General features: G+C 44.5%; 1 protein-coding gene across 1 annotated transcript in view; it reads right to left on the bottom strand.

Annotated features, from left to right (window-relative positions):
- Window positions 1-23407, bottom strand: part of LOC146797360 (solute carrier family 26 member 6-like) — a 187101-nt gene extending 163694 nt beyond the window's left edge. Inside the window, exons 1-2 of the mRNA XM_085624366.1 lie at window positions 23178-23407; window positions 22567-22706 (exon numbers count right to left, since the gene is read on the bottom strand). Of these exons, the coding sequence (XP_085480492.1) occupies window positions 22567-22706; window positions 23178-23332 (295 nt within the window). The 5' untranslated portion in view covers window positions 23333-23407. The remainder of the gene's footprint in view (window positions 1-22566; window positions 22707-23177) is intronic.
- Between the last annotated feature and the right edge of the window lie 2426 nt (window positions 23408-25833).

Raw genomic sequence — 25833 nt, 5'->3', positions numbered from 1 at the left:
TGCCGCAGTTCAGGGAAACATTTCTCGAGTAGGTGTTCCTTCAGTACTAGGTCAAACAGCTCCTCGTAGTTCCTTACTTCACTGCCCTGAATCCAACCTTCCAGTGCCTTCTTTGCATAGTCCAGGAAGTCCACCCAATTCTGTGTGCCCAGCTTGTGACTACCCCTGAACTTCTGTCTGTACTTTTCAGGTGTTAGTCCAAACTTTCTGATGAGCGCCAGTTTCATGGTGGGGTAGTGGGTCTGCTCATCCTCTTCGAGGGCCAATAAAGCATCCCTACCAGCTGGAGGCATGTACTTATACAATCCCCCTCCCCAGTACTTCACTGGAACCCCATGGGCCCTCAACGAGACCTCATAGGCTGCTAGCCACTTGGCGATGTCGTCACCCGCCCCATAGCTAGCTACTATGTCCTTTGGCAGGTAAGGTTTGGGTTCCCTGGTGGACTCTTGGATTTGGCTGCCACCATTAGGAACAGTTGGTGCTCCAATTCTTAGGATCTGAAGCTCTATCTCTTTCAGTCTTATCTCATGAGCCATCCTCTCTTTCTCCGTCTCATGAGCCAACCTCTGTTCCTCCTTCTCCTTCTCCAGCTTTGCTAAATCCCATGTGAGCTGTCTTTTCTCTCTCCGATCTGCTAACTCCACGCTGGATAAGCCCCCGCTAGAGACAGTGCTGCCCTTCCTAGAAAGTGTCCTGGGCCCTGCTGACAGGTTCCCCACCTCAGGTTGGTACATCTCAGCCCCCTCGGGGTCAGGCTCTCCATCCCTGTCTTCCTCCTCAGCCTTGCTTTCTCGGCGTGCCTCCCCCCAAGCCCTTAAGCTGGTTTGGAGTGCACCCTTCTTTGCTCCTGGGGGACAGTACACCCCCTCCCGCTGGCAAAACTCCCTGAGTTGGGCCACAGTGTACGTTTCTAGATTCTCTAGTACAAACTCCATCTTGCCCACTCAGGTTAGAGGACAGGTTTTGTGCAGTAACAATGCAGGGGGGTACCCTTAATAATACCTCCTCCCACCACCAGAGTAAATTTGGAAAAAACAAAAACCCACAATTAGGAAGGCCGCTTTGAGAAAACTCCCGGTGTAGGCCTATGGACTACCCACAGTTATTGTTGAGTATACGTAGGCACAGCTCTATCCCACCACTGAACACCAATTTATGTTGGAAACGCCCACTCCCACTCCGCAGGGTGGTGGTGGACTCCCCGAACACACTGTGGTAGCTTGGCTCGAGTGGTCAGGAAACAGGCGCAGTGCTAAGCATACAATATACCCATACAAGAACCATGCGTGCATCCGTTCCAAAAACGACTCTACACCGTAAAAATTATGAAAATATTCTTTCTTTATCTTTTTCTCTTAGTTGCTGATTGGAAAAATAAATAGGTCAATCACAATATACAAGTTTCAATTAGTGCAGGTCAAATAAATATTGGCTGTTTGATTAAATAAATAGGGGTGATCATAAATAACAGGGCATAAATACAAGTGCAATATATACAGACAATTAAATACTTTGAGGCAATAAATACTGTACCAATAAATATTGTACACCAACAAGTCCTGTGGACCTATAAATATAGTGCAGCAATAAATAGGTAAAAACTCAATAAATACAGTATCCCCAATAAATAATTAAAAGTATACAGCAACCCTCATATAATCAGATGACACTTCAATTCTTAAGGGCTGATATGGCCCAGGCACAGCTTGTAGGGTTGTGGAAGGCTTGAGGGGGGCTACTCCCTGGCTGGGACAAGGCTGAGGCCTAATCTGAGGTAGATCCAAGGGGGGTATACCAGTGCCCTGGCTTTCTCTCTCCACACAACCTCTCTAGGTTAGTCCCAGTTCACCCCAGGCACAGTCAGGTGGGTTTCAGCACCTCCCTAGCCCCTTAGAGCAGTCTCTCAGGTCCCCACAGGGCCTTAGGCGCCCTCTACTCCACTTACTGCCCTTTTTCTGATGTTCCGACGCCGCTGGAGTCGTGTCGACGCCGTGAGGCGGTTCCGGTTCGGTCTCGGCGGCCTCGGCACAATGTCAGTTCTTTGACGACGCCGGCAGGCGGTTCCGGTCCGATGTCGGTGGCCTCGGTTCGATCTCGACCTCCGATTCGACGGCGTCGGGCAGTCTCTTCACGATGTCGACTTCGGGCGGCTCCGGTCCGATGGCGCTCTCGGCTCCGATGACGTCGGCCGGCCTGGCCTCGATGTCGACTTCCGGCGACTCCGGGGTGCGATCCTCACCCCCGACCTCCGGTGCTCCTCCTCACAGGCTCCGGGCGACTCCGGAGTGCGATCCTCACTCCCGACCTCCGGTGCTCCTCTACCTCGGTCTCCGACGACTCCGGAGGGCGGACTTCACTCCTCCGATGACGCCGCTCGCTCGACCTCGGTTCACTTCCTCCTCGACCTCTGGTATTCCTCACGACCTCCGTCGGCGCCCTCTCACGACCTCAGGCGGCTCCGGGTACGACGTCTGCTACTTCAGTCAGCGCCGCTTCTCCACCTCGGGCTCCAGGTCTTCAGGCTACTCGACGCCGGACTCCAGGGAAACCAGTTCTCAGGTCAGGATCTTGCTGCTTTCTGCTTCTAAGGCCTGTTCCTGCTGTCCAGGTCCTTAGGATGGTTTTCTTCTGTCTTCTTCCCACACAGGGCTATAGGCTGGGATCCATCAGTAGGGACAAGTATCAAGGGTGGGTTTATGGACCCCACTCCAGGCACAAGTTTCCACCCCTGCTGCTTCACTCCTTCCTCCTTCACTGTTGTGCTCCTCTCTCTTCACCAGTCAGGTGCCAACTGCCAGCTCCAACTGCCAACTGCCTCTCTTATCCTCCCAACATTCTAAACGGTCTCCAACTGTCACAGAGTTCTGGAATCTCCTGGAATGTTCTGGAAGGTGCTGGTAGGTTCCAGTGGATGCTGGTGATGTCACAGGTGGCCACCATTTTGTGCTCCAGGCCCTCAGACAGAAGTTTCAGGGGTAGCTAAAATGGTTCCCTGAATCTGTAGCAACACGAAAAAGTCTGGTGGTTCCCAAAAAGGAAAAATTCAAACAGGGTTTGAGGCAAAAGTGGGACAAAATAAATAATGATGAGGAGGGATCACCCAAAGGGCTGACAGGTCTAACATGCACTCTGTAAGTAGCTTTTCTGCTTAAGTTACTAACACCAATGCAAGTTGTGCCACTCACTATTAGCTTCTAAATCTCTGCCTAACAGCTACAAACATATGGAACTATTCAGTTTGTGCAGCCTATTTGTTATCTATTTGCCAGCACTTTTTTGAGTGCATTCTCACAAGACAGTTTACTCAGCCCAATTATTTCCTCTAGGACTGTGGAAACTATTCCTTAAACATATATCCCCACTCTCTGAAGTTCTGGAGTCACTTGTCTCAGCAATGGCTTGCTTGTAAGCCCAAAACCTTAGTTGTGAAAATTAGGTATGTGTCAACCAACTGTTCCTCAAGGTCTTTTCCCGCATTGAGCTTAGATCTTTTCATTAATGTATATGATTTGCTTTATCCTCTAGTGACCTCACATTCCGCTGATGGTTTCAGTCTTCCATATACTTTGCTGTTCACCCTATGAGCCTGTGATTCACATAAGATAGGTTAGTATATTTCTAACCATGGTTTAGGTGCTCCACGTCTGGGATGCATGAGGAGCACGTTCCACCTGCTTCCATTGTTTTTCTATGAGCACCCAAATGATGGATGACAAGTGTATAACAAGCATTTGCAATGCAATCAGTCTCGCCTTTGGGATCTTATATGTATTTAGCTATGCAGCACATTAGCCTGGATGCTGAAACATCTACTGTTCAACATGGAGGGAAAGTAAGCACCAAACTGCGTGACACACCAGGTATGGGAACACATGGAGAGGAATATTGCCTTTCAGCACGAAATGGTATACTCCAAAACTCTGTTTTTAATATAAAATCAGGGCCTTCGGTGGTCATACCACTGAAAATACAAGATTTGAAAAAAATATTATTGTCTGCGGGTGCTCGTGGAAGACAATTTCTATGGACTGGAATCTAGAGAATGCTAAAGTGATTCTGGTATTTTACTGACCTCTGCTAGTCGTTTTCTATCAAGAAAGTTAAATAAAGGCAGTTGCCAGAAAAAAAAAAAATAATCCCTCAGCAGAAAGCAATTCTGGTACTTTACAGACCTCTACTGGTCGCTTTCTCTCAAGACAGTTAAATAGAGGCAGTTGAACAAGCAGAAAGCAATTCTGGTATCCTACTGACCTCTACTGGTTGTTTTCTATCTAGACAGTTAAATAGCGGCAGTTGAACAGAAAAAAAGTCCCTAAGTGAAAGCAGACAAGTCCTAGGGCGGATCTCCAGAGGACTCAAAGTACATACACATATAAGTATATACTAAAATATATACAAGAGGTCTCGAATGCTCGACCTAAAAAGGAGCATGGCTTGCCTAATGTTTTAATTAAGAGTCAATTGGGGCGATGGTGCACTGGGTGATTATTTTTTCAGGGTGAAGGTTTTGACCACCAGCTGTACATTGCTTTTTAATTGTATACATTGTTGATGGGCCCAATAGAATACTTAATATGATTGCAGGCACCTACGATGGTTTGGAGTGATGGTGGCTTTGCTGATGAAGGCACTGATCCGCCAAAACCCGCGCAGATAGACAACAAAGGATAACTGAATATTTAAGCCACAGCAGCTGTATCCACTGACATCAACTGTCATAATCATATTACAAAGATAAAGAAAGAAGATGTTGTATTGAACTATGCTGGTGTCAGTATAGAAGCAAACTAGTAGTCCTTTGCTGACTCTGCTAGGTATTGTGCATTACTAATAGACAGATTACATACTTATTCTTAGTATCCTAAGGGTGAGAGATATGAATGAAGGAGTGATTGTTGTGGTTTATTCAGGATGAAAATGCACCTTACATTTAATTGTGGATTCCATGACTGATGTTCTGGAACACAAAGATGATACTTGATCAAATTGTATGCTTCTTTATGAATCATTTTACCAATGTTAATTGTTAATGAAAAGTAGTTTTCACCCTAGACTTATGTTCCGTTGAGCCCAATATTTTAAGGGAAACTAGTTAATTATTCATGAGTTGCCAGAGGGTGGTTGTGCATTATTTATGATTTCCCTGCCCTTGGAACACCCACATTTAGAAGGGGATCCCCTTTTTAACACTATTAAATCCACTTGACACCAGTGCTGCATTAAGTGGGGCCAGGTGCACTGCCAGATGAAACTTTTTTATAGCGCGGACTTCACTCGTGCAGCGTGGGACACCAGTGATGCATTCAGTTGGGCCAGAACCGCAAGACCCAGAATTCCATGCCAGGAGGGGGCACTTCCCCACCATTGCTTTATAGCATGGACGTAGCTTCTGCAGTGTGGGACACAGGCGGGAACGCACAACCGGGCATGTCCTGGACCAAGGACGGGCCGTCTGCGCCAGTCCACTGGGCCAATCTCTTTCTCCTTATACACGGGAACTGTGAGTCAAAGCTTATCATGGAGAAAAATAAAAAGTCACCCTTGGTGGCTGATCATATGAATCCAAGTAAGCACAAACATTCTACTATAGTATCTTTACTTACTTCAGCTGTGGGACCCTAAACCCATGAAATTATTTCTGTTGAGGGAGAACTTGGTCTTAATGTTAATTCAGTTTCCAGACACTCCAGCACGGACTCCTTGGCCAACAATTGCTCTGCTATGGTTTAGAATAATTCTAACTCTGCTCCACCTTTGGATTCCATTGACAAAGCGCCTGCCACTCTGTCCGTAACTGGCATCGTCCACCCTCCCCCTGCGGATCCTCAGTTGACTCCAATTCGACATGCTGGGGAAACTAAGGAAAGAACATCTTCAGCTACAAGTGGTGTTAGAACCCACAAACCAGGACCCAAGAACGGGTCAGTTCTCATCACACCTCCAAAGTGACAACTGATTCACATAATGCCATAGAACCTCCCTTAGTAACTACTCTATAACTCTTTGAACTCTCTCTGGGCCAAGCTGTCTGCTAACATAGAACTTCTCCTGAAGAATTTGTTGGAGCCAATTTATCAAAGACTCTCTTTTATCAGCACCACCTTGAAAGGGACCAGAGACCACATTGAACCTGTGAGGGGCAGAGAAAATGAGGGCCTGGCTGGAAACATCCCTAGCTCTGCCTAAGAGGCTTCCTGATGCCAGCCCAATTTCATCATGTAGACCCATTGCCAGCTCACGTTTGCAGCCACTCAGGCTGTCACTGCCTTCTTATGCTACTCCTCCTACGCTAATTTTGGCACACGTTCCACACATGAGGGTGGGTGTACCTGACACCACACAGCAGGTCATTTACAAAACCGTACACTGGTGTAATGAACGGACTGGTAAAATCTCTTGTTTTTCAATCATGACAAAATGGCAAGACGTGTAGATTGGATAGGTGCATGCCAAAAGGTCCATGATGGTGACTGCGTGGTAGTTAACTTTGAAAGACCTGAGATGGTGGGCACCTTGCTCTCTCGCCATGCAGGCACTAGTCTTGCTCGTTCATTGATCTAAGTGCTTCCTGTAGGTTTTTTCAATCCACCTACTAACGGTTTTAGCCCCAGTGTCCCCTCAAGGCCGGGGTTACAGCCAATTGCACTTTAAAACTCTCGTTCCATCCCTAATATTCCTATTCTGAATTTGTTTGAACTATTAAGCTCTCTGGACTGCCAGGATTGACTTCCCTTTCGACTACCTCTATCACTCCTCAGTATCTTGAGCCAATTGACAGAGGGCAATCAGATCTTTTTTTAAATGTCCTCAGATAGAACATTGCAGGTTTGAATTCAAAGAGGCAAACTTTATTTGGAAATTTAACATCATCTGCTTCCAAGACACCAGGGCAGTCGATTCCTCTTTCCAACTAAATGGTTTTACCTCATTCTTTTCACCTACCATTGCTACCTCCTCTGGCTGTGCCAAAGGAGGCCTGGTCACACTGGTCTCCTTGGACCTAGGTTGTGATACTTTCCAATTGGCCACGGGCTCACCATACATTGTAGCTCTCCAATTACGCTTTTCTAAATGATCTGTTGGTGTTTTTTTATAATTCACCCTGCTCCTCGGATAGGTTGGAACCTCTTACGGCTAAAGTGGACTACAGTTACACTGGAGCAGGGACACCGGCTGAAGTGGATTAAGGTTACTCTGGAGCAGGGACACCGGCTGAAGTGGACTAGGGTTACCCCGGAGCAGGGACACTGGCTGAAGTGGACTAAGGTTACCTCGGAACAGGGGCACTGGTTGAAGTGGACTAAGGTTACCCCGGAGCAGGGACACCCGCTGATGTGGACTAAGGTTACTCTGGAGCAGGGACACCAGCTGAAGTGAACAAAGGATACTCTGGAGCAGGGACACCGGCTGAAGTGGACTAAGGTTACTCTGGAGCAGGGACACACGCTGAAATGGACTAAGGTTACTCTGGAGCAGGAACACAGGCTGAAATGGACTAAGGTTACTTTGGAGCAGGCGTACTGGCTGAAGTGGAATAAGGTTACTTTGGAGCAGGGACACCGGCTGAAGTGGATTAAGGACACTCTGGAGCAGGGACACAGGCTGAAATGGACCAAGGTTACTCTGGAGCAAGGAGACCGGCTGTAGTGGACTAAGGTTTATTCCGGAGCAGAGGCACCGGTTGAAGTGGACTTAGGTTACTCTGGAGCAGGGAGACTGACTGAAGTGGACTAGGGTTACTCTGGAGCAGGGAAACCGGCTGAAGTGGACTAAGGTTACTCTGGAGCAGGGACACCGGCTGTAGTGGACTAAGGTTTATTCCGGAGCAGAGGCACCAGCTGAAGTGGACTTAGGTTACTCTGGAGCAGGGACACTGGCTGAAGTGGACTAGGGTTACTCTGGAGCAGGGACACCGGCTGTAGTGGACTAAGGTTACTCCGGAGTAAAGGCACCGGCTGAAATGGACTAAGGTTACACGCGAGCAGGGACACCGGCTGAAGTGGACTAATGTTACTCTGGAGCAGGGACACTGGCTGAAGTGGACTAAGGTTACCCCGGAGCAGGGACACTGGCTGTAGTGGACTAAGGTTACTCTGGAGCAGGGACACTGGCTGTAGTGGACTAAGGTTACTCTGGAGCAGGGACACCGGCTGTAGTGGACTAAGGTTATTCCGGAGCAGAGGCACCGGCTGATATGGACTAAGGTTACACAAGAGCAGGGTCACCGGCTGAAGTGGACTAAGGTTACTCTGGAGCAGAGACACAGGCTGAAGTAGACTAAGGTTAGTCCTTTGCAGGGACACCGGCTGAAGGGGACAAAGGTCACTCCGGAGACTGAATAAACTAATACCTTTATGCTCTTCTGAATTTGACAGGTGCCTACCGATCATGCTATTATTGTAGCTTCGGAGCCATTTTTTTTCCCGTTAACTCTCTCCTAACAATTAAAAGCCCTAGAACCTTACCTCCCCTGTCTCGCTGATTTGACAATAGGTGCTCCAGGGCGCACAAGAACCTGGAGAAGGACCTTGGAATTCAACCTACGGACAAAGGCCCTGATTTACAAGCCCCTTGCGCCACCACTGTGCCACTTTTTTGGACTCAGCAGAGGGGCAATCAGTGTGCCACACTTCGTCATATCTACAAACTGGCGCATGGGGTCCAATGCGTCAGTTTGTGGAGCCCTGCATCACATTATACCTGCACCAGGTATAATGTATGCAGGGTAGGCATTCCCATGCAAACAAGTCACATAGAACTGGTGCAGTGAAATTTACAACATTCCACTGCATCACTCTACGACTTCACTGTATTAAAAAAATCCTTTCGCCTGTTCAGACCAGGCATAAGGAACGATTAAGGGCTTTTACAATGAGACTCGCCTATGGGTTCTGATGCATTGCTGGAGTTGTATCAGTTTTACGACTAACTTCAGCAATGCATCACTTTTGCGTCAACAGATGTGTCCGAATTTCTGATGCGTCCGTCTGTTAATCCTTGCGCTATGGAGCCCTGTACTGTAAATACAGTTCATCCATGGTGTTGCAAGGACAGTTGGTGGAAGCGCACGGAAACTGATGCATCAATGCCGATGCATCAGTTTCTTGTGAATGAGGCCAAAAGCTGTTGTTACCCTGTGCCCACAAACGTACAAGAGGGCCTTGAAGGACAGGAAAAGGGCATTGAGCAAGGACGCCTGGGGCCAGCTTTTGCAGCCCTGCGTCCTATCACTGTGTTCCCTTTTTTGGGGAGATTGTCAACCGTTCTGTGTGCGCCCCAGTTGATGGGAACTTAGTTTGCTCCCACATTTCTCATGAAGCCTGGGTCAAACAATTCAATCCAGTTTACAGGTATGGTCATATATCCCCCATGGAATGAGACCCTGGCCACCTATCACCTATCTCTAATATCGCGTTTGCTCTGAACAAAGTGCACAAGGCTCTTCTTAGTCTAACAAGAAGCAAGGCACCGGGGCCAGATGGGGTGCCTTCCGATCTCTTCCTGTTAGAACCCAATTTATGGGCCCCACGACCTACACAAATTATGAATGCAGCAGGGAGGCAAGACCTACACAGTTCCTGGTTTAAATCAGTCTTATTGTGCTTATTTTACAAAGGGGATAAAGGAGACCCTCTTTGTTACTATCCCATTTCTTTAATTAACTCAGGAATTAGGGTTGTGGCACCGGTGCTGCTGACACAAATCCCTTTTTGGGCAGAATTCAATGGGATTTAGTCTGATTTGAAGTGTGGGTTTAGACCAGAATGGAGTACCCTTGACCAGTGTTCAAACCTCCATTTGCTTTTTAACAAATATGTGCCAGCGAAGTGGGGGACACTTCATATGGCCCTTATGGATCTCTGAGCCACTTTCAACCGAGTCAACAAATCCAAACTTTGGTTCCTGTTGGTTTCAATCGAAGGAGATACCAACATAGTCCTTTTCCTAAGGGACTTGCACAAGACTATGTCTGCTGTTGTTAGATGTGATCCAAATGGTCAGTGCATTGCCAGTTTCAAGGTAAAAACGGGGGGTTAGACAAGGTTGTTATATTAATCATCTTGAGTCAGCCCTCCTTCAGGATGCTAGTGACTTGCACAATGCCGACAGCAGACCAATTCTTTCCTCTCTGTATGCCGATGATGCAGTCCTGTTAGCCTGTACCGCCACAGTTCCAAAGCGCCTATTGCAGTCGTTTGAGGTATTCATGACCTCTTTGGATATATTGGTCAATTCTGCTAAGTTACACAACATTGCGGCTTGCCCTAAGTCTACTAAGACCTGCACTTATTTTGTTGCCGGTAGTGAGATTTTGAACATCTCTGTGATTCCATACCTCGGGCTCTACTTTGAACATAGGGGTGTGTGGTCCTCTGGCCTATCGATCAAGCAACTTTCTACGTTCAGGTCCATCTCTTCTATCTATGATTTCTCCACCAGACTGGGTTACAAGTCCTGTTCCACTCTGATAAAAGTTTTCCAGTCAAAAAGTCTTTCAGCTGCATCTTATGGGAGGGACATATGGGATTATGAGGATGCCTCGATTCAGCAAACTTTCAAAAACTCCTTATATAGACAAATTCTGGGCATTCCCCAGATCACACCAGCTTTTATAGGCCTATGAGGAGCTTCGCATGCGGTACCTTTCTGACGTTCTAGCCCTTCGTCCCCTTCTCAGATCGCTATTGGTGTAGTCATTGAGTGGGCAATCTCTTAATGAGACCATCAATGAGGATTACTTAAAGTTGGATTGTGCCCCTCAAATTAATGCTAACTTTACATCTAAGATTTTGTCTCAGTTAAATTTAAGTCTGTCTTAAGTTTATCTTAAGACTAAAATTTAAGTTTAACTGAGACAAAATCTTAACTTTAGTACTCCTAAATGCCTTCTGTGAATACCAAAAGTCGTTAAATTAGGATTTTGTCTCAGATTACTTTTGTGAATCGGGCCCACAGAAATGCTCATTCTCAAAAGTGATCCCCTCGTAACAAGCTCTGACTCTTAATTGCCCAAAATAAAAGCACTACGTCTTTTAAATGTCCAAAATAAATTAATACCATGCCATAGTGCATCAGGAGATTGTACCCAAAATACAGCTTGGAGATGCGCCATGAAAAGTTGGACTTGTGATGTGATATTATTTACCTATATGCTTCTTTTTTAAATCATCATGCACACGATATATGTTGTCTTACCTAAACAAAATGGACGTTATCATTTTATGCATTTTCTTTTGAGTCAAGTCAATTCTTCCGAATTGATGGTCACAAATATTCACATATATTTCTCAGTCTGTTATTAGTCATTTTTATAAATTGTACAACTCACGTGCGCGTGGAGCCCTGCTCTCTTCCCTTCTCTAGCCACTTCAATGTTAGTTTCAGTATTTTCATGTGCAATAAAGATTTTGTAGGGCATTTTCTTTCTAGTTGACGTAACTATATTGTGTGTTTGTAAAAACTTCATTTTTTAGGTCGAGCCTGGGCAGCACTTGTGCTGCTCTGCGAGGCATGCTGTATTGAGGTAGAGACTTGAAGCTACGCCCACATTTTTCATTGGCTTGTGCCATTTTCCACTGTAAACTGTGGTTGTTCATTGGTCAAAAGGCTTAGTAGTCCCTCCTTAGTACCGCCATGTCTCATTTTGTAAACTCCCATGGTGACACCCACTGTTACGTGTGGTATTGCTCAGTAGGCATTAAATACAGCCTCCAAGCACTATTTTTTCAAATAGTGTTGTCCTGCCTACTGCTGCAGGCAGGACATGCTCTCTGCTAACACTTAAAAAAAAATTTATAGCATGCATTTGCGATACAATAGGTCGTGCATTTGCGAGAGTTTAAGCTACTGGCATTGTAAAAGACAATGCCTTTTATTTATCTTTTTTAAAAACAACACATAAATAAAAGGCATTGTCATTTACAATGTCAATAGCTCATACTCTCATAAATGTGAGACCTGTAGTAATAAATGTAAGACCTGTAGCATTGCAAATGCTTGTTGTTTTTACAATTACTTCCTTCTGAGCATGTTCCCTTCTCTGTGTTTTTTTTTTTTTTAGAAAAGCTATCCAACTAAGTCTCCCAATGAATTTAGAATATCCTTCATTAGATGGACTACATTCCCTTTCTCACATGCTTCTATGAGTTTTATTTATACATAATGCTCTATTTGTCTTTTTTTTAGCTCATCATTTTGTTCGAATTATGCTCTAGTTGTGATGTACTGTGTTTTTATTTGTGCTTTTATGATTTAGCATCTCATAAATCAACTAAACGTTTATGAGTCCAATTGTATAGGAAATTTAGAAGTTTAGCAGTATAATTTTAAGCCAGCAGGTATTGTAACAATGATCTGCCAGTGTGATACCAAAATTCTGCAAATGCGTCCAGTGGATTACATTGGTAAAATAGTGGAAAATTGATTCTCGCCTACCTTTTTGCACATTTCATACCTGCTATTTTCAAGAGTGATTAGAAATTAATTGTCCACAATTTTGTGGTGTACTATTAGGGTAGCTTTGCTAAATAGGTAACACTGGAATTGCTTTCTATACCCCGGATTGGGGTTTGGGGGAGGGGCGGGATGTCAGACAGGTTGATGATGGAAGAGTGGTCCTAGTTCCTGGGCTGTATGGAATCAGAGCAGTAATTGAACAGGGAAGTAGTAATTAACATTGGAAAAGCAGGAGAGGCAGACTGAAGAGCGAAAAATAAATAACCTTTTAAGTAAGGTACGCCATTGAAAGGAGAATGCAAAGGGGCGAAATTGTAATCTTCAATGGAGAAGACGGAATGTACAAAAGATCAGGAAATAAAAAATGACAAACATTCAAATCAAGGGCCCGATTCACAGAACTAACTTAAGACAAAATCCTAAACTTACTACTTTTGGTATTCACAGAAGGCATTTAGTAGTTGTAAAGTTAGGATTTTGTCTTAAGTCTGTCTTAAGTCTGTCTTAAGTCTGTCTTAAGTCTGTCTTAAGTTTGTCTTAAGACTTTCTTAAGTCTGTCTTACGTCTGTCCTAAGTTTGTCTTAAGTCTGTCTTAAGTTTGTCTTAAGTCTGTCTTAAGTCTGTTCTACTACTTTTGGTATTCACAGAAGGCATTTAGTAGTAGTAAAGTTAGGATTTTGTCTTAAGTTTGACTTAAGTTTGACATAGAGGAAACCTTTTCCACGCATTATCAAGGCGCCTGCCTTCTTTATCGGGAGGAGTTGTCAGGGGTACAGAAGGATTGTGTGACTTTCTTTGCGCCGCCTGCGATATAACCGAATCCGGCTTCGGTTGACCTATCAAGGACGCTGGACTATCCTCAGGCGCCTTGTACTTCTTCTCCAGGCGTGGCCGGGTTTTTCATTGCCTTCAAACCCTCGTCCCAGACATGGCTGACAATGGAAATGGAACGGACCACTTTCCTGTAGGGCTCCTTAAAATCATAAAGGAAGCATTCCGTTTGAACTCAAGGCATAGGAAGTTTGAATCTACTGGAGGCTCTTTCCATCAGTTTGTGAAATCCCCCAATGTCTGCCGGGGGAGAATCCACTGGATCCGGAGTAGGTGAAGCTGGATCCGGGATCACATAACCCTCCCACTCTACACACTGGTTTGATCTGTTGCCATCGTCCTGATCCTCGTCCGAGGAATCATCCTGAATATCTTGGACCACTGGAGGTATACCTGGGCTGGATACCTGCGGCTGTGAATCCATCTGGGATGGTTCTCCCGGAGAAAACACTGCAGAAGCCGATGGTGTAGGCACAGCATGTACTGCAGAGAAAGTCGAAGATGGTGGAGGAGTAGCTTGAGAAAACCTCTTCCTATAATTCTGCAACATGCCCTGGAGATCTGCCAGGAGGGAAGAAGGGACTGAAACCATCTCCTGGCCTGCGCTTTCCTGACCACGATAGGATTGCTGGTATCAGTACTCTTGAGTGTATTCGCCCTCAGAATCAGTGTCCTGACATTTTACCAACAATTATGAGGGGCTATTGGCATAGCCATCAGGGTCCTCTTCTTCCTCGAGCAACAGTGCGGGAGGCAAGGGGGTAAACCTCCTTGGAGACGTCATATCAGGCGTTATTCTCTTTAGGGAAATAGTAATCCTCTCCGTCGACAAAGATGTCGTCGACGGCACCGTCGGCGATGGGGTTTTAAGAGAAACCATCATCGACGAGGTCGTCGACAGAAGATCCACCGTCGACGGTTGAATCGTCGACGAAGAGATGGGCGTCGTCGACACTGCCGTCGACGAGACCGTCGACACTCTTGCCGTCGTCATCGTCGTAATTGCCCTCGTGGACGACACCGTCGTCGCCGCTACCGTCATCGACACCCTCGTCATCGCCGTAACCGTCGTCGACGCTCCCGTCAACACTGACGCCAATATGTGGCCAGAAGGTACCGTCGACGAGCCCATCGACGGTGTAGCTTTTTTCACCTGGGATTTTGAAGTTTTCGTCGACGGAGTCTTCTGCAGCGTCGTCGACGATTCGGAATCTTTCTCTGACTTCTCAGATGTTAGAGAAGAGGGCTTTTTAAAAGCTTTAGCAGACTCCACCACTGCTGCAGCTGCAGATAGTTCTTTCTTCTCCTTTGCACCATGGTGAGGAGATTTACTAGGACTCCGGCTCTCAGACTCACGGGGGTCTTTTTTGAGGCCTTAACAGGACGTTCTGAGGATGGTGAAGGGGAAGCCCTACCCCTTTTCACTGACCTTCGAGATGAGGTGCCAGATGATGAGTCCTCACTGTCACTTAACAGAGTTTCCTTCCTTGACTTTAGCTTTTGGAGCCAAGTGAGGAGGCGACCCTCACGGTCACGGAGGGTCTTCGTAGAGAAGGTGCGGCAGATCTTGCAGTCTGCTGCCTTATGCTCCGGGTACAGGCAATAAATGCAGTCCTTATGCCTGTCCTCCACCTACAGCCTCTTCTTGCCACAGGTGGAACAAGCCTTGAAAAGGGCTTTCTTCTCCTTGTCAGACATTTCTAAATGAAATGCCAAACAGTTCTGAAGAAAAAAAAATGAAAAAAGTAGTCAACTAGAGTTGAAGTGGGCAGAGCTCAAAGGAGACACCCTTAGCACAACGTGCGGTAGAAAATCTAAGGCTCTGAGGTTCTCTCAGGAGGGTTCTGTGGGGTGAGGCTAATCTGATTGGCTGTTACTTTATTTTGGTCTCTTTTACAAAAAGAGGTGGATATGCTACAAAAGGCAATGAGGCCTAGGCCTTTTTCTTTCTCTTTTGTATCTACTGCTATGTTATTTGGTTTACCGAGACTCCCATTCCGACGACGGGGATTGATACAAGCTATGGGAATCTATGAAAGTTCCAATACTGGAGTAATACAAATTACACGATAATACAGCGTTTAATTCCAACAATAATTTACAAATTCATTTTGTCATCTCCAGCGCATTTCATATAAAGATTCCTTTCCTGCAGTTTACAATACTGATGCTATTGACGTTGAGAAACATTCATTTTCTAAAAAAATTGTAGTGATACAAACGCTGGCCTCCATTGTCTCAAGCCTAATAGTCTTAAAATAGGTACAATCCATCTCCTTCTTTGCATTACATAAATTTTACAAAATAAAACCAAATGCATAGTTGTTTGCTGAGATTGTTTATCACATGGGCAACTACTTAATGTTATGGACCAATCGTTTAATTCAGGAAAGCTTATCAAGCGATGAAAAAATCCGAATCTAAAACGGGCTAAAACAAATCGGTCATACTCACTTAATGCAAAGTTCCGGGACGGCTGTGTACCATAAGTAGTGAGTATAAGTTGGTTAGATTGCACCGACGACTTAGCTTCCTTGGCAGCAAATCTATTTGCCTCCATATGTGTCAAACAGCATTTTCTAAGTTGCTTTCTGGTAACAGAATGTCAAATTCCGGGAGTATTGAAATATTCAGAGTGGCCCAAGTCATTCATAATGTTTTTTATATATTTCAGCCAAGGAATCTCAAAAGCCCGATCTAACATAAGGCTATCTTTTAATATGTCACAATTAAAAGTGGTTTTTGGAGAAGTCCAGATCCTATGCCACAACAGAACTTGTTGGACTTTTGTTAGGTCTGAAATGTAAGGTCATCCTAGTTCTGAGTGGCAAACGTAGGTGGAGGTACTATCTGGAACCGCCAGGCGATAATTGAAAAAAGCATTCTCCACCTGTTGACGGTAGCCCCACACACCCGCACCATACATCGCTATACTGATACATTTTGCCCTATAAATTCGTAAAGGTTCTGCTGGTGGTTTTCTACCCAACTTGTACGCTAAATTAGCCAGGGCTGCAGTAGCTTTCATTAAAAGCAGACTACGGTTTTTTACTGCATGGTACCATGTCCCTTTATCAAATAAATACCTAGGTAAGGAAACGTTATGGTAGGTTCCACCTTTTTATTACCAATAAAAATGCCCCTGCACCTAGAGCTATTTTTACCACACTTCATTATAAAAGTTTTAGTAAAGTTAACTCGTAGACCCAACTTCTCCATGTACTCTGTGTAGCTAGTGAGTACCCTTTGGAGTCCTAATTGTGTGCGGGCCATCAACACTGCATCGTCTGCATACAGAAGGGCGGGTATGGGACGGTTGTTTATTTGTGGCAAGTCCTGGCACTCCTCTATCAATGCTTGTTCCAAACCGTTAGTATAGTGTGTAAATAAAAACGGTGCCAGGACGCATCCCTGTCTAACCCCCCTCTCCACGTCGAACGGTGCAGTGCATTCACCCTTAAGTCCATAGCGAATCCTTGCTTTCGCGTTACAGTACAAGTGCCTTAAAAACTGAATCAGTGACGTCTCAACCCCCATAGTGGCTAAAATCTCCCATAATTTACTATGTATCACGCAGTCAAAAGCTGCCAATAGATCTACGAAGGCAAGATATAGTCTACCTTCTTTAGACCATGTGTACTGCCCTATCAGAATATTAAGGTTTAATCCTTGTTCAAATGTACCCAAACCCTGGCGAAACCCAAATTGTACATCTGAAAGCACGTGATTATCTTCTGCCCATTCTTGGAGCTGATTAAGCACAATCCATCCCGCTCTCTTTACTAGCGAATCCAGTAAAGATATTGGTCGGTAACACGCTGGATTCTGCTGGTCGCCCTTTTTAAAAATAGGTACCAGAATAGATTCTGACCATGTCTCGATGAATCCAGTAGAACAGCAGGCTGCTAAAACCCTGTTAAAAGTGGGCCCCATAAGAGCAGATTAGATTTAAAAAGATTCACCGGGACGCCATCAGGGCCAGGTGCCTTACCCCCCTTGCTCTCAGTTATTGCGCGTGTTACCTTTTCTAGGAAAAACGAGAGATCTATGGGATAAGTAACTGGGGTCGTTAGTCCCTGTGATATATGTGTATTGTTTGAGATACTATTCTCCATTTCCAATTTATATACTTTAGAGTAAAAACCCACCCATTGGTGTTCGCCAATGGCAATCTCTACAGTTGGTGTATCTTTAGCTTTAAGGAATGTGGCATTTACTGCTCGCCAAAATGCTGCACTGTCCCTATTTTGTGATGCTCCATGCAGCATTACCCATGTCTCATCTTTTAGTTCTTTTTTACGGGCCTTCTGGGCCTGGTTATATTCCCTTCTACACAACCTTATCCCGTTGATATTTCTTTCTGATTTATGCAAAGCATGTTTTAATTTTGTGTAGGCTTTGGTACAATGTGAGTCAAAACATCCATGATTACTCATTTCTTCTTTCCTATTCTCAACCTATAAGGCGTCTTTTATTTCGCCTGTGAGCTGTGCATAGTATTCTAGGATGTTGGCGTGGGTACTTGTCTTGTCCAAACAGATTAAAAAGGAGTTACAACTTTTTTCCACAATTTTTCTAGTGAACTCTGTTGAATCTATCTTCCCCCACTGTAAGGAATAGCCATTAGTTTTGCCCACGGATATATTTTTAACCGTGGATACTGTATTATGCTGGGGATTTCACATTTTGTTAGGAAAAGTTAGAATTATACTCAGTGGGAAATGGTCGCTTATGGCGATCTTATGAGTTCTAAAATTTGTGAGTCTTGTGGCACATCTGTTAGGTAGTTTTATATAATCTATCATTGAATTTGTTCTAATGAATGGGGGTGCGCAGCTAAAGAAGTCCAATTACGGAGCAGGACGTGTTCGTGTACGAAGATAAGGTCTCCACAGATACGATTGAGAATTCATATGGGCCATGGTGCAATACACTGTTCCTCTTGAGAGAATATTTTTCAAATATTTTTCTAACACTGTGATATCCTTGGACTCGTTTGGGATATTGTTTTGGGAGAGCAAGATAACTTTGAGGTGCTCCACATTACTTTTTATGGTGAATCTTCGTGGACACTGACTTATCAAATTCTGTGGAATGTCTTTGGCAGTCGCCACAGATATATAAAGAAACGCACCAATGAAGTTAAAAACTGCTATACACCTGCGATTATGAAACGTTGAAGGCATTCCTTACAAAGTATTCTTTACTAGTGACACATTTAATTTTTGCCCTGAGGAAGTTCCCTATATGGGACTGAAACGCGTTGGCTGGATTGCTTGTACCTGATGCTTTTTTAAGAAAAGAGATTTATTGGAATAAAGAAGTTATTTTTTCTATTTGGTCGATTGGACTTCTTGAGCTGCGCACCCCCATTCATTAGAATGTATTTTGATCGGGAGCACAGTGACGCCACTCAACTGCTGGCGCAGGGGCAGTTTGCACAGCGAACTCACAAATAGGAACTGGCACGAGGTGCGGCATAGGAGGTCCACCGTTACTGCTTTTGAAAAATTATATTTGAATTTGTGCCTTTCCCATTAAACGTCTGACTAAAAGAAACTGGAGGGGAACAAAGATTATTCGCAAAACCTAAATCGAAAGAGAATAAAATCTAGTTTAAAAGATCCCCATATGTTGAGTGGGGGAAATGAAAACACACATCATTGTTCTCTAATTGTAGTTCACAATGTTTCCCTCCACTTAGTGGGCATAGGCCAATATTAAAATCACCCCCCAAACAACAACCACTTCTCTCCCATTCCCACACTGTAACTTGTTCAAATCCCTGGTCAATTTTTTTAAAACACCAGCAATTTGGACCCTTTGAGCATTATTATAAAAATGTATCAATGCATAACAATAGTGTTTATCTACATACAAGGTCACAATTTGATAATAGTTATCAGTGGTCATCAGGGGAATCTTGTTAACATTCAGTTGATTTGAAATGTAAATACATAAACCCCCCTTAGGTCTCCCATGTGTGGCAGGGACAGCAGGTGCATGAAACGTCTTGTATCCATTAATATGGGTTTCATCTGTTGTCCATGTTTCCTGGAGACATATTATATTACATTTTTCAATAAACTCTAACCATATTGGGTTTGTGAGCTTTGAGCGAGACCTGCAATGTTCTAAAATAATACAGAAACATTCCCCATCTTGTCTTCGTCAACTTCTCACCTGTCAAGCTGTTCTCGATTAGTGTATATTGAATCTTGTGTCACACCCAACTCTCTTGAGGGGCTGTTCATTGGGATACACAGTGGAATTACTTCTAGTGTGTCCTGCTTACTTAAATAGTATTCCCCCGTAGTACTCACTGGGCTGTCAGGCCCTATGATGGTGTTTCCGAGTGACTCATCTACATAAACATTTGAGAGTTCTTTTTCTGGCTTTGGGACACCTTTCAAATGTTTTCCTTGTTATATCCAGTGGGGAACATATGCCACTCATCGCTGAATGTTTATTCTGAAAGTCTTCAACCATACTCTAAATAATCTTATAAAAACTGCACATAGGGCTAAAAGTTGGAAAGGATCTTCAAGCCAGGTGACCGAAGGACAGACACAGTCAGTGGTAGGATTGATGATAGCGCCAGGACACCTTCGGGTAACAGATTGCGCTTTAGAAAATACCTAACATAACATAACATACATGATTTAACTGAAGCTGGGAGGCGTCGGCCATGCCTAGCTGTCTGAGCAGTAGCGCTGAGGACTCTGGTTGTCACAAGTGCACACAGCTGCCTTTGTGAGCTGAGAATAGAACTTGTTGTTCTGGAATCATGTATTTCGGTGTGAACCATCTTCGAAACACAAACTAGGCTTTTATTTTTTAATGTACTAGTGTTAAAATTAGGATAGCACTTAGAAGTAGTAAATGAAGGTACTAGTGCTATAAAATCTTTAGCAATAACTTTGAAGTACTTCCTGTTGTTAAAATTACTCGTACTTTTCCTTGCTGTCCCAATATTTGTTTTTATTGTGGCTACTATTCATCCTGCATTCACAAAAACTAGGGTTTTAGTTTTAAAAATACATATTTTAAAATGTATATTCTTTTATCTGGTTAGCTTTTGACTTTGGTATTCAATCATTAAAAGAGGACTTGGTTTTCCACTACATTTCTCATGGGACTCAACTTTACCTGAAACAAATCTCCACAGGTTGTGTATGGGTCACAATCCAACTGGTTTTCAGATTGGATTGGCATATTAATTAGTCCTTAGTGCCCGGGGGTCAGAAAGCTGAACCCCATATCTCTAGGTTGTATGTTAAGTGGCGGAAAGGGGAGAGGCTCAAACTTATTAAGTAAAGGTACCATGGAACAGGACCACACAGGAGGGGAGATCTTGCGAGGCAGGATGGAGTTGACCTGACATTAGTTATAGCATGTCACAGTGTGGTCAGAAGAGCAAGTCAATTGGTGAGATGCGGATGGAGAGATGTGACCAGTGATGAAAGATCTCTGTACAGGTCATTGCTTCAGCCTTACCAGCAGCATTGGGTCTCTAGTTTGGGCCTTCGTTCCTAGAAAGATACCAACAGATAGGAGACAGCCGACATGCAAATTGACAACACAGTGAATTGTTTAAATCTAAATTCCTAAGCCTAGGCCAAAATAGTCCTGGAAAAGGATCATGCAATGTTGCGCAATCGTTCTGTAGACAAGCCCTCCTTCTCCATGACCACAATGGCGGATGGTAGTACTTTTATGTAAAAGTAAAAGAACACACCTCTAGAATTCAAGTTAATAGAAAATACAGAGACTAGTTAACATTAATGGGAAAGGGGCACACATGAGTATACGAAGGGCACATAGATTAAACAAATAATGTCTTCTAGATGGAAAAGTACGATGCATAAATACTTCTGCAGATGCACATCATATTTTCCAACATTGGAAAGTTAAACCAAGGAACAAATTAAGTTGGGTGAGCTGCAGTGTGCCAGGGATGATCAACGTAGCTCCAGAACGGTTGGGTCACAGACAGCTTTGCAGGTCATCCACATGATATACATTTACATAAAATCTATCAAAATAGAATTATTGTCCAGATTTAATGGTTATCCTGAAAATATGGTACGACTCTGGCGCTCTTAAACATACGCTGTAGACTCCTCCATCAGGCAGACTAGATTTCAAGGAATAAGTAAGACAAACAATACACCGATGCAACCTATTTCAGGCCACCAAGTAAGCACCATGTAGAGGTGTATTTGGAATGTAAGGCACAAAATACAACAATATTCTCGGAAAATACTTAAATGGAATCTCCCACGGCAATACAATTAAACTGGGTTTCTGCTTCAAGAAATTTGAGCACAAAAGATGTCTCTCAATCTCTTTTGATATACATTATAAAATACATTTTTGTATTCTGCTTTAGTATTAACCTTTTTAGCAAGACAACAATGTGATGAGCCTTATTGTCCATGTCTGGATCAGGAGATAAAAGCAACCCCGGCAAATGTTTTACTTCCAACCCTTAATGCACAGAGTGAGCACTGCGGTCTCCACAAAGGCTTAGTAGCATTCTACCCCAGAAATATTTCTTCAAAATCAGCCCAGGGTCCTTAACATAGTGGCTAAAAAGCTACTTCTAGAGAGAAGCCCATGACATATCTCAGCCCTTCAGGCCCGGCACAGAGAAAGTACTTCTCTACAGCAGCCATATCGGCTAATGACACTCAGACCTTCTATCAGGGCTATCACAGCTGTATGGGTTAAGGAAGCCTCAACCAACCAACTATGAAAGATACCATTTTTTCAGTCCACCAGGGGTTTCCAGTGCTCTGTGTGACCTGTCTGGTCCTGACATCTTCTCTACTGCCTAAGTCACTAATGCCTGATATCAAGGAGGCACAAGGCCCATTTTTGAGATCTATAAATGTTCACTCTTTTATATACTTTATGTTTGCTCCACTGAAAAATCCATTGCAGGAGGTGCATTTTAGTGAGCGAAGAAATCTACAATTGAATGTCTTAATATCAATAAAAGAAGTCAGCCAGACCACGCTGCACAGACATCAAAAAAGAGGTATGAATTATCCAAAATTAAAAAGGTGCTGGAAGTGAGAGAAACATGTAAACTGAAGATGAACTCTTTCATTCTCAAAAGTGAAAGAAGCTGTACTTTGTTCCCATCGGTTCCTGCTTACTTTGTTCTCTGTGCAGCTGGTGCTTGGCTGCCAGCATCTGACTGAATGCCTTAGTGAATGAGAACACAGACACAACACTCCCAACAGTACAAAATATAATAGAAGTCTCTACCTTGGGGTAACTGGAGGATGCCAACGCTGAGTCCAGAAACAATATCTCCCACAAGGAAATCCCTGATGGGATAGCGAGGCAACCAGAACAGGATCGGGATAAATTTGTAAAGCAGGGATTTGGCAACTGGTCCAGAACATCTATAAATAAACAGAAAAACTGTCAAAGTTCAAAGACCAGAAAGGCAGATAAGTCAAACAAGGCCTAAATTGGCTACTTTTGCTGTTAAAATGGCTGCCATTGCTTGGGACTAAGGACCAGATGTATAAAAGTGTTTTACCCTGTCCGTGTCTATGGGAAAATGTGTTGGAACATGTGCCCCAAATACTGAAGATTAAGCATTTCACAATGCAAATCTCCCTCCTATGTACTTTTCTTTTGTCGGAGCCATATAGGACTTTTAGACTCGCTAACATGTAGAGAAATATTCTGCTTTCCTTACGTGTGGCTGTTACTGCCCCAGCCACATTGTTCTTTCAGAGGCACCAACAAGTGTAATACCGGCCCATGATGGGCATCTCAACTAACTCAGAGCTGCTGTAATTCTACTGAAGCCTGAGCATAGGAAGTTCTGACCACATGAGGTTCCACCTCCTTCTTTGAGCCCCTACCTGATCTTCTGCCTCGCCCTGCTCCAAAGGGGCACCTCTTCTGGCTGCCATTTTGGGGCAATCAACTCAAGCTCCGCCTCGCTCAGTCCGCAACGTGTTTCCTGGTGCTTCCATGGTGGGTTCTCCTCTGGCATGGTGGAGATGACAAGGACCATGGTCAACCTGGAGAAGGGTATTCAACGCTTTCTCCCTATTACACACTCCAAGCTTTTCCTTATCCCTTCTGTACTCTAGGAAAAAGAAGACAAGTTACTGCAAGTGCTTCAACAAAACTGTTTTCATTTGAAGTTTAAGTCCCTGCAAATTCTTTAACATTTACCCTACTCTTCATGTCCTATATGTCATCTCAGGTGCTTGAAAGCGGCTTCTCGGAGCTATCCAGGTCCTTCTTGAATGCATAATAGCAAAACATTTTTGTCATAAGATAACCAGATATTACAACACAAAGCAAACCATTGTCAAACCCCAACCACCTCGCAATAGGCGGGATTAGCAGCGTGCCCTCGAACGCCCTGGCAAATGGTTAAACCATTCCTCCCTCAGGTCGTCTGAGTGCTACAGTGCCTAGACCTCCTTCACTCACATAACAGACTGCATCTCTCAACCGTTCTGCAACACAACGAGCCACACATGCATAATTAAAGAAGCGCATAGAGACGCACAAGCACTCAGTCACACAAATAACACAGGCACATGTTCACACAGATGCATGCACATGCTTAAAGGCACACAGACAGAGGTAGACGTGGCCCAACAGGTAAACATTAATACACACACACACACAAAAGCACAAAGAGGCACAACTGCTCACATGCACAATTACAGAGGCATACAGGGCCCCACATGAGAACATAAGCACAGACATACACAGAGAGGAATAAATTGACATAAGAGTACACATGCATGCCCAGACACACTGAAGCACATAAGTACACATATGCATTGATGCATTGAGCTACACACATGTAGACAAAGGCGCAGACTGGACAAGACACCCCATATCCACAAACAGACACCACTCAGCAAACATAAACACAAAGCCACATACAAGCACCAGAGAAATGCATACTTCAATGCAGACTATTGAGAATGTAGCTTCCAGACTGATCCTCAACCTGCCTAAGAGAACCCTCATCACCCAGCACCTGAAAGACCTCTTCTGGCTCCTGATCCAGAAGAGATGCCATTTCAAGCTCCTGACACATGCCTACAAAGCCCTCCATGACCAAGGACCCATCTACTTGAACCACCTGTCTGCACTTCCACTGTCCTCCCAGGAACCTCCACTCTGCACACCTCACCCTTGCGCAGATCTCTTGCAGACGTCGCTGCGATACCGGAGGATGCTCCTTCTCCCGTCTCTCCGCCAAAGCCTGGAGCACCCTCCCCCTCCAACCCCGCACCGCGACCTCGCTGACCAACTTCAGGATGGGGCTCAAGCCCTGGCTCTTTGAATGAGACCTGCAGCAAGTGCCTGGATACCCTTGCGGGTGGCAAACTGCGCTCTATAAATACTACTTGATTGATTGATTGAGACACCTACAAGAAGGAACACATGCACACACAACCACTAATGTGCAGTCTAGAAGGCAGCATGTATGCAAACCCAGGCTCCAACAGGTGCACACACGGCAACTCATGCACATATAGACACGTATTTCAAAACACACAGTCACAGCCCTGCCAAGTGTCACACGTTTCATGTTAATCTCACACAGGGAGATTAAAATCTTGCATCACCACAGTTACCAGAGACTGTCACATAGTCAGCGAACAGACAACCAATGTTAGGCTCAAGCAGGTAGATACATTCCCAACATTACTACAAGGGGCGGACACTGTCACAAAGCCAGCTAACAGAGCAATGTTTGCCTCATGGCAGCCTGTTCCAGCCAATCTCTCAGCTGGCATCAACAGAATACATTTGGAGAGGATGTGGCGTAACAGCTAGAGTGGCTGACTGAAGCTGGGGAACCAGGTTCGAGTCTGGCAGGAGAGTCAAACATCCTGTTATTCTGGGCAAATCACTTAATTGCCCATGCCTAAAAATTAATGTGTCTGTAATGCAACTGGTGCCCGTGTAAAGCGCTCTGATACCTTCGGGTCGAGTTTGCACTACAAAAAACTGCAACAACAAATAAAACTGCAATGCTGAAGCTCTGCTCTAGATGCACATATTTCATTGGACAGTGGTCTTGCCACAGATGCTGGGCTAAGTGTCAAGAGTACCTGCTGACATGGGACCTGCAGCCGGCAGTGCATGTCTTAGAATGGAAGAAGAGCCTGGGACTGGAATTGCCCATTGAGGAACTGACCCCACCATTAAGTAGCCCCTGGGTCCTACAAAGTACAAATACAAGAGACTACAAGTTGCTTGTCTCTGTGTTCGGATGATGTTGGGCTAGGACCCGACTGAAGAGCGCATTATTGGTGATCCAGGTCATCGACAAGTACCGCCTGGGACCATTAATGCTCCTTTATGTCTGGGGCCATTAAAGATTGTTACTGCCTGGGGCTATTGATGCTTATGTTCAGTCCGGTTTTGTCCTGCCATGAAAGATAGTAGTAGTCTTGCTTCTTTGCTCTCGCACTGCTGGGCTGTGGAGCCTTATGTTTGGCCAGTTTGGGGTCTCGATTATGCCATGTGGTTGTAGGA

The sequence above is a fragment of the Triturus cristatus genome, chromosome 9 (genome assembly GCF_964204655.1).
Source record: "Triturus cristatus chromosome 9, aTriCri1.1, whole genome shotgun sequence".
NCBI classification, from domain to species: Eukaryota; Metazoa; Chordata; class Amphibia; order Caudata; family Salamandridae; genus Triturus; species Triturus cristatus.
The sequence above is the reverse complement of the archived record's forward strand: the minus strand, read 5'-3'. Positions and strand labels throughout refer to the sequence as shown.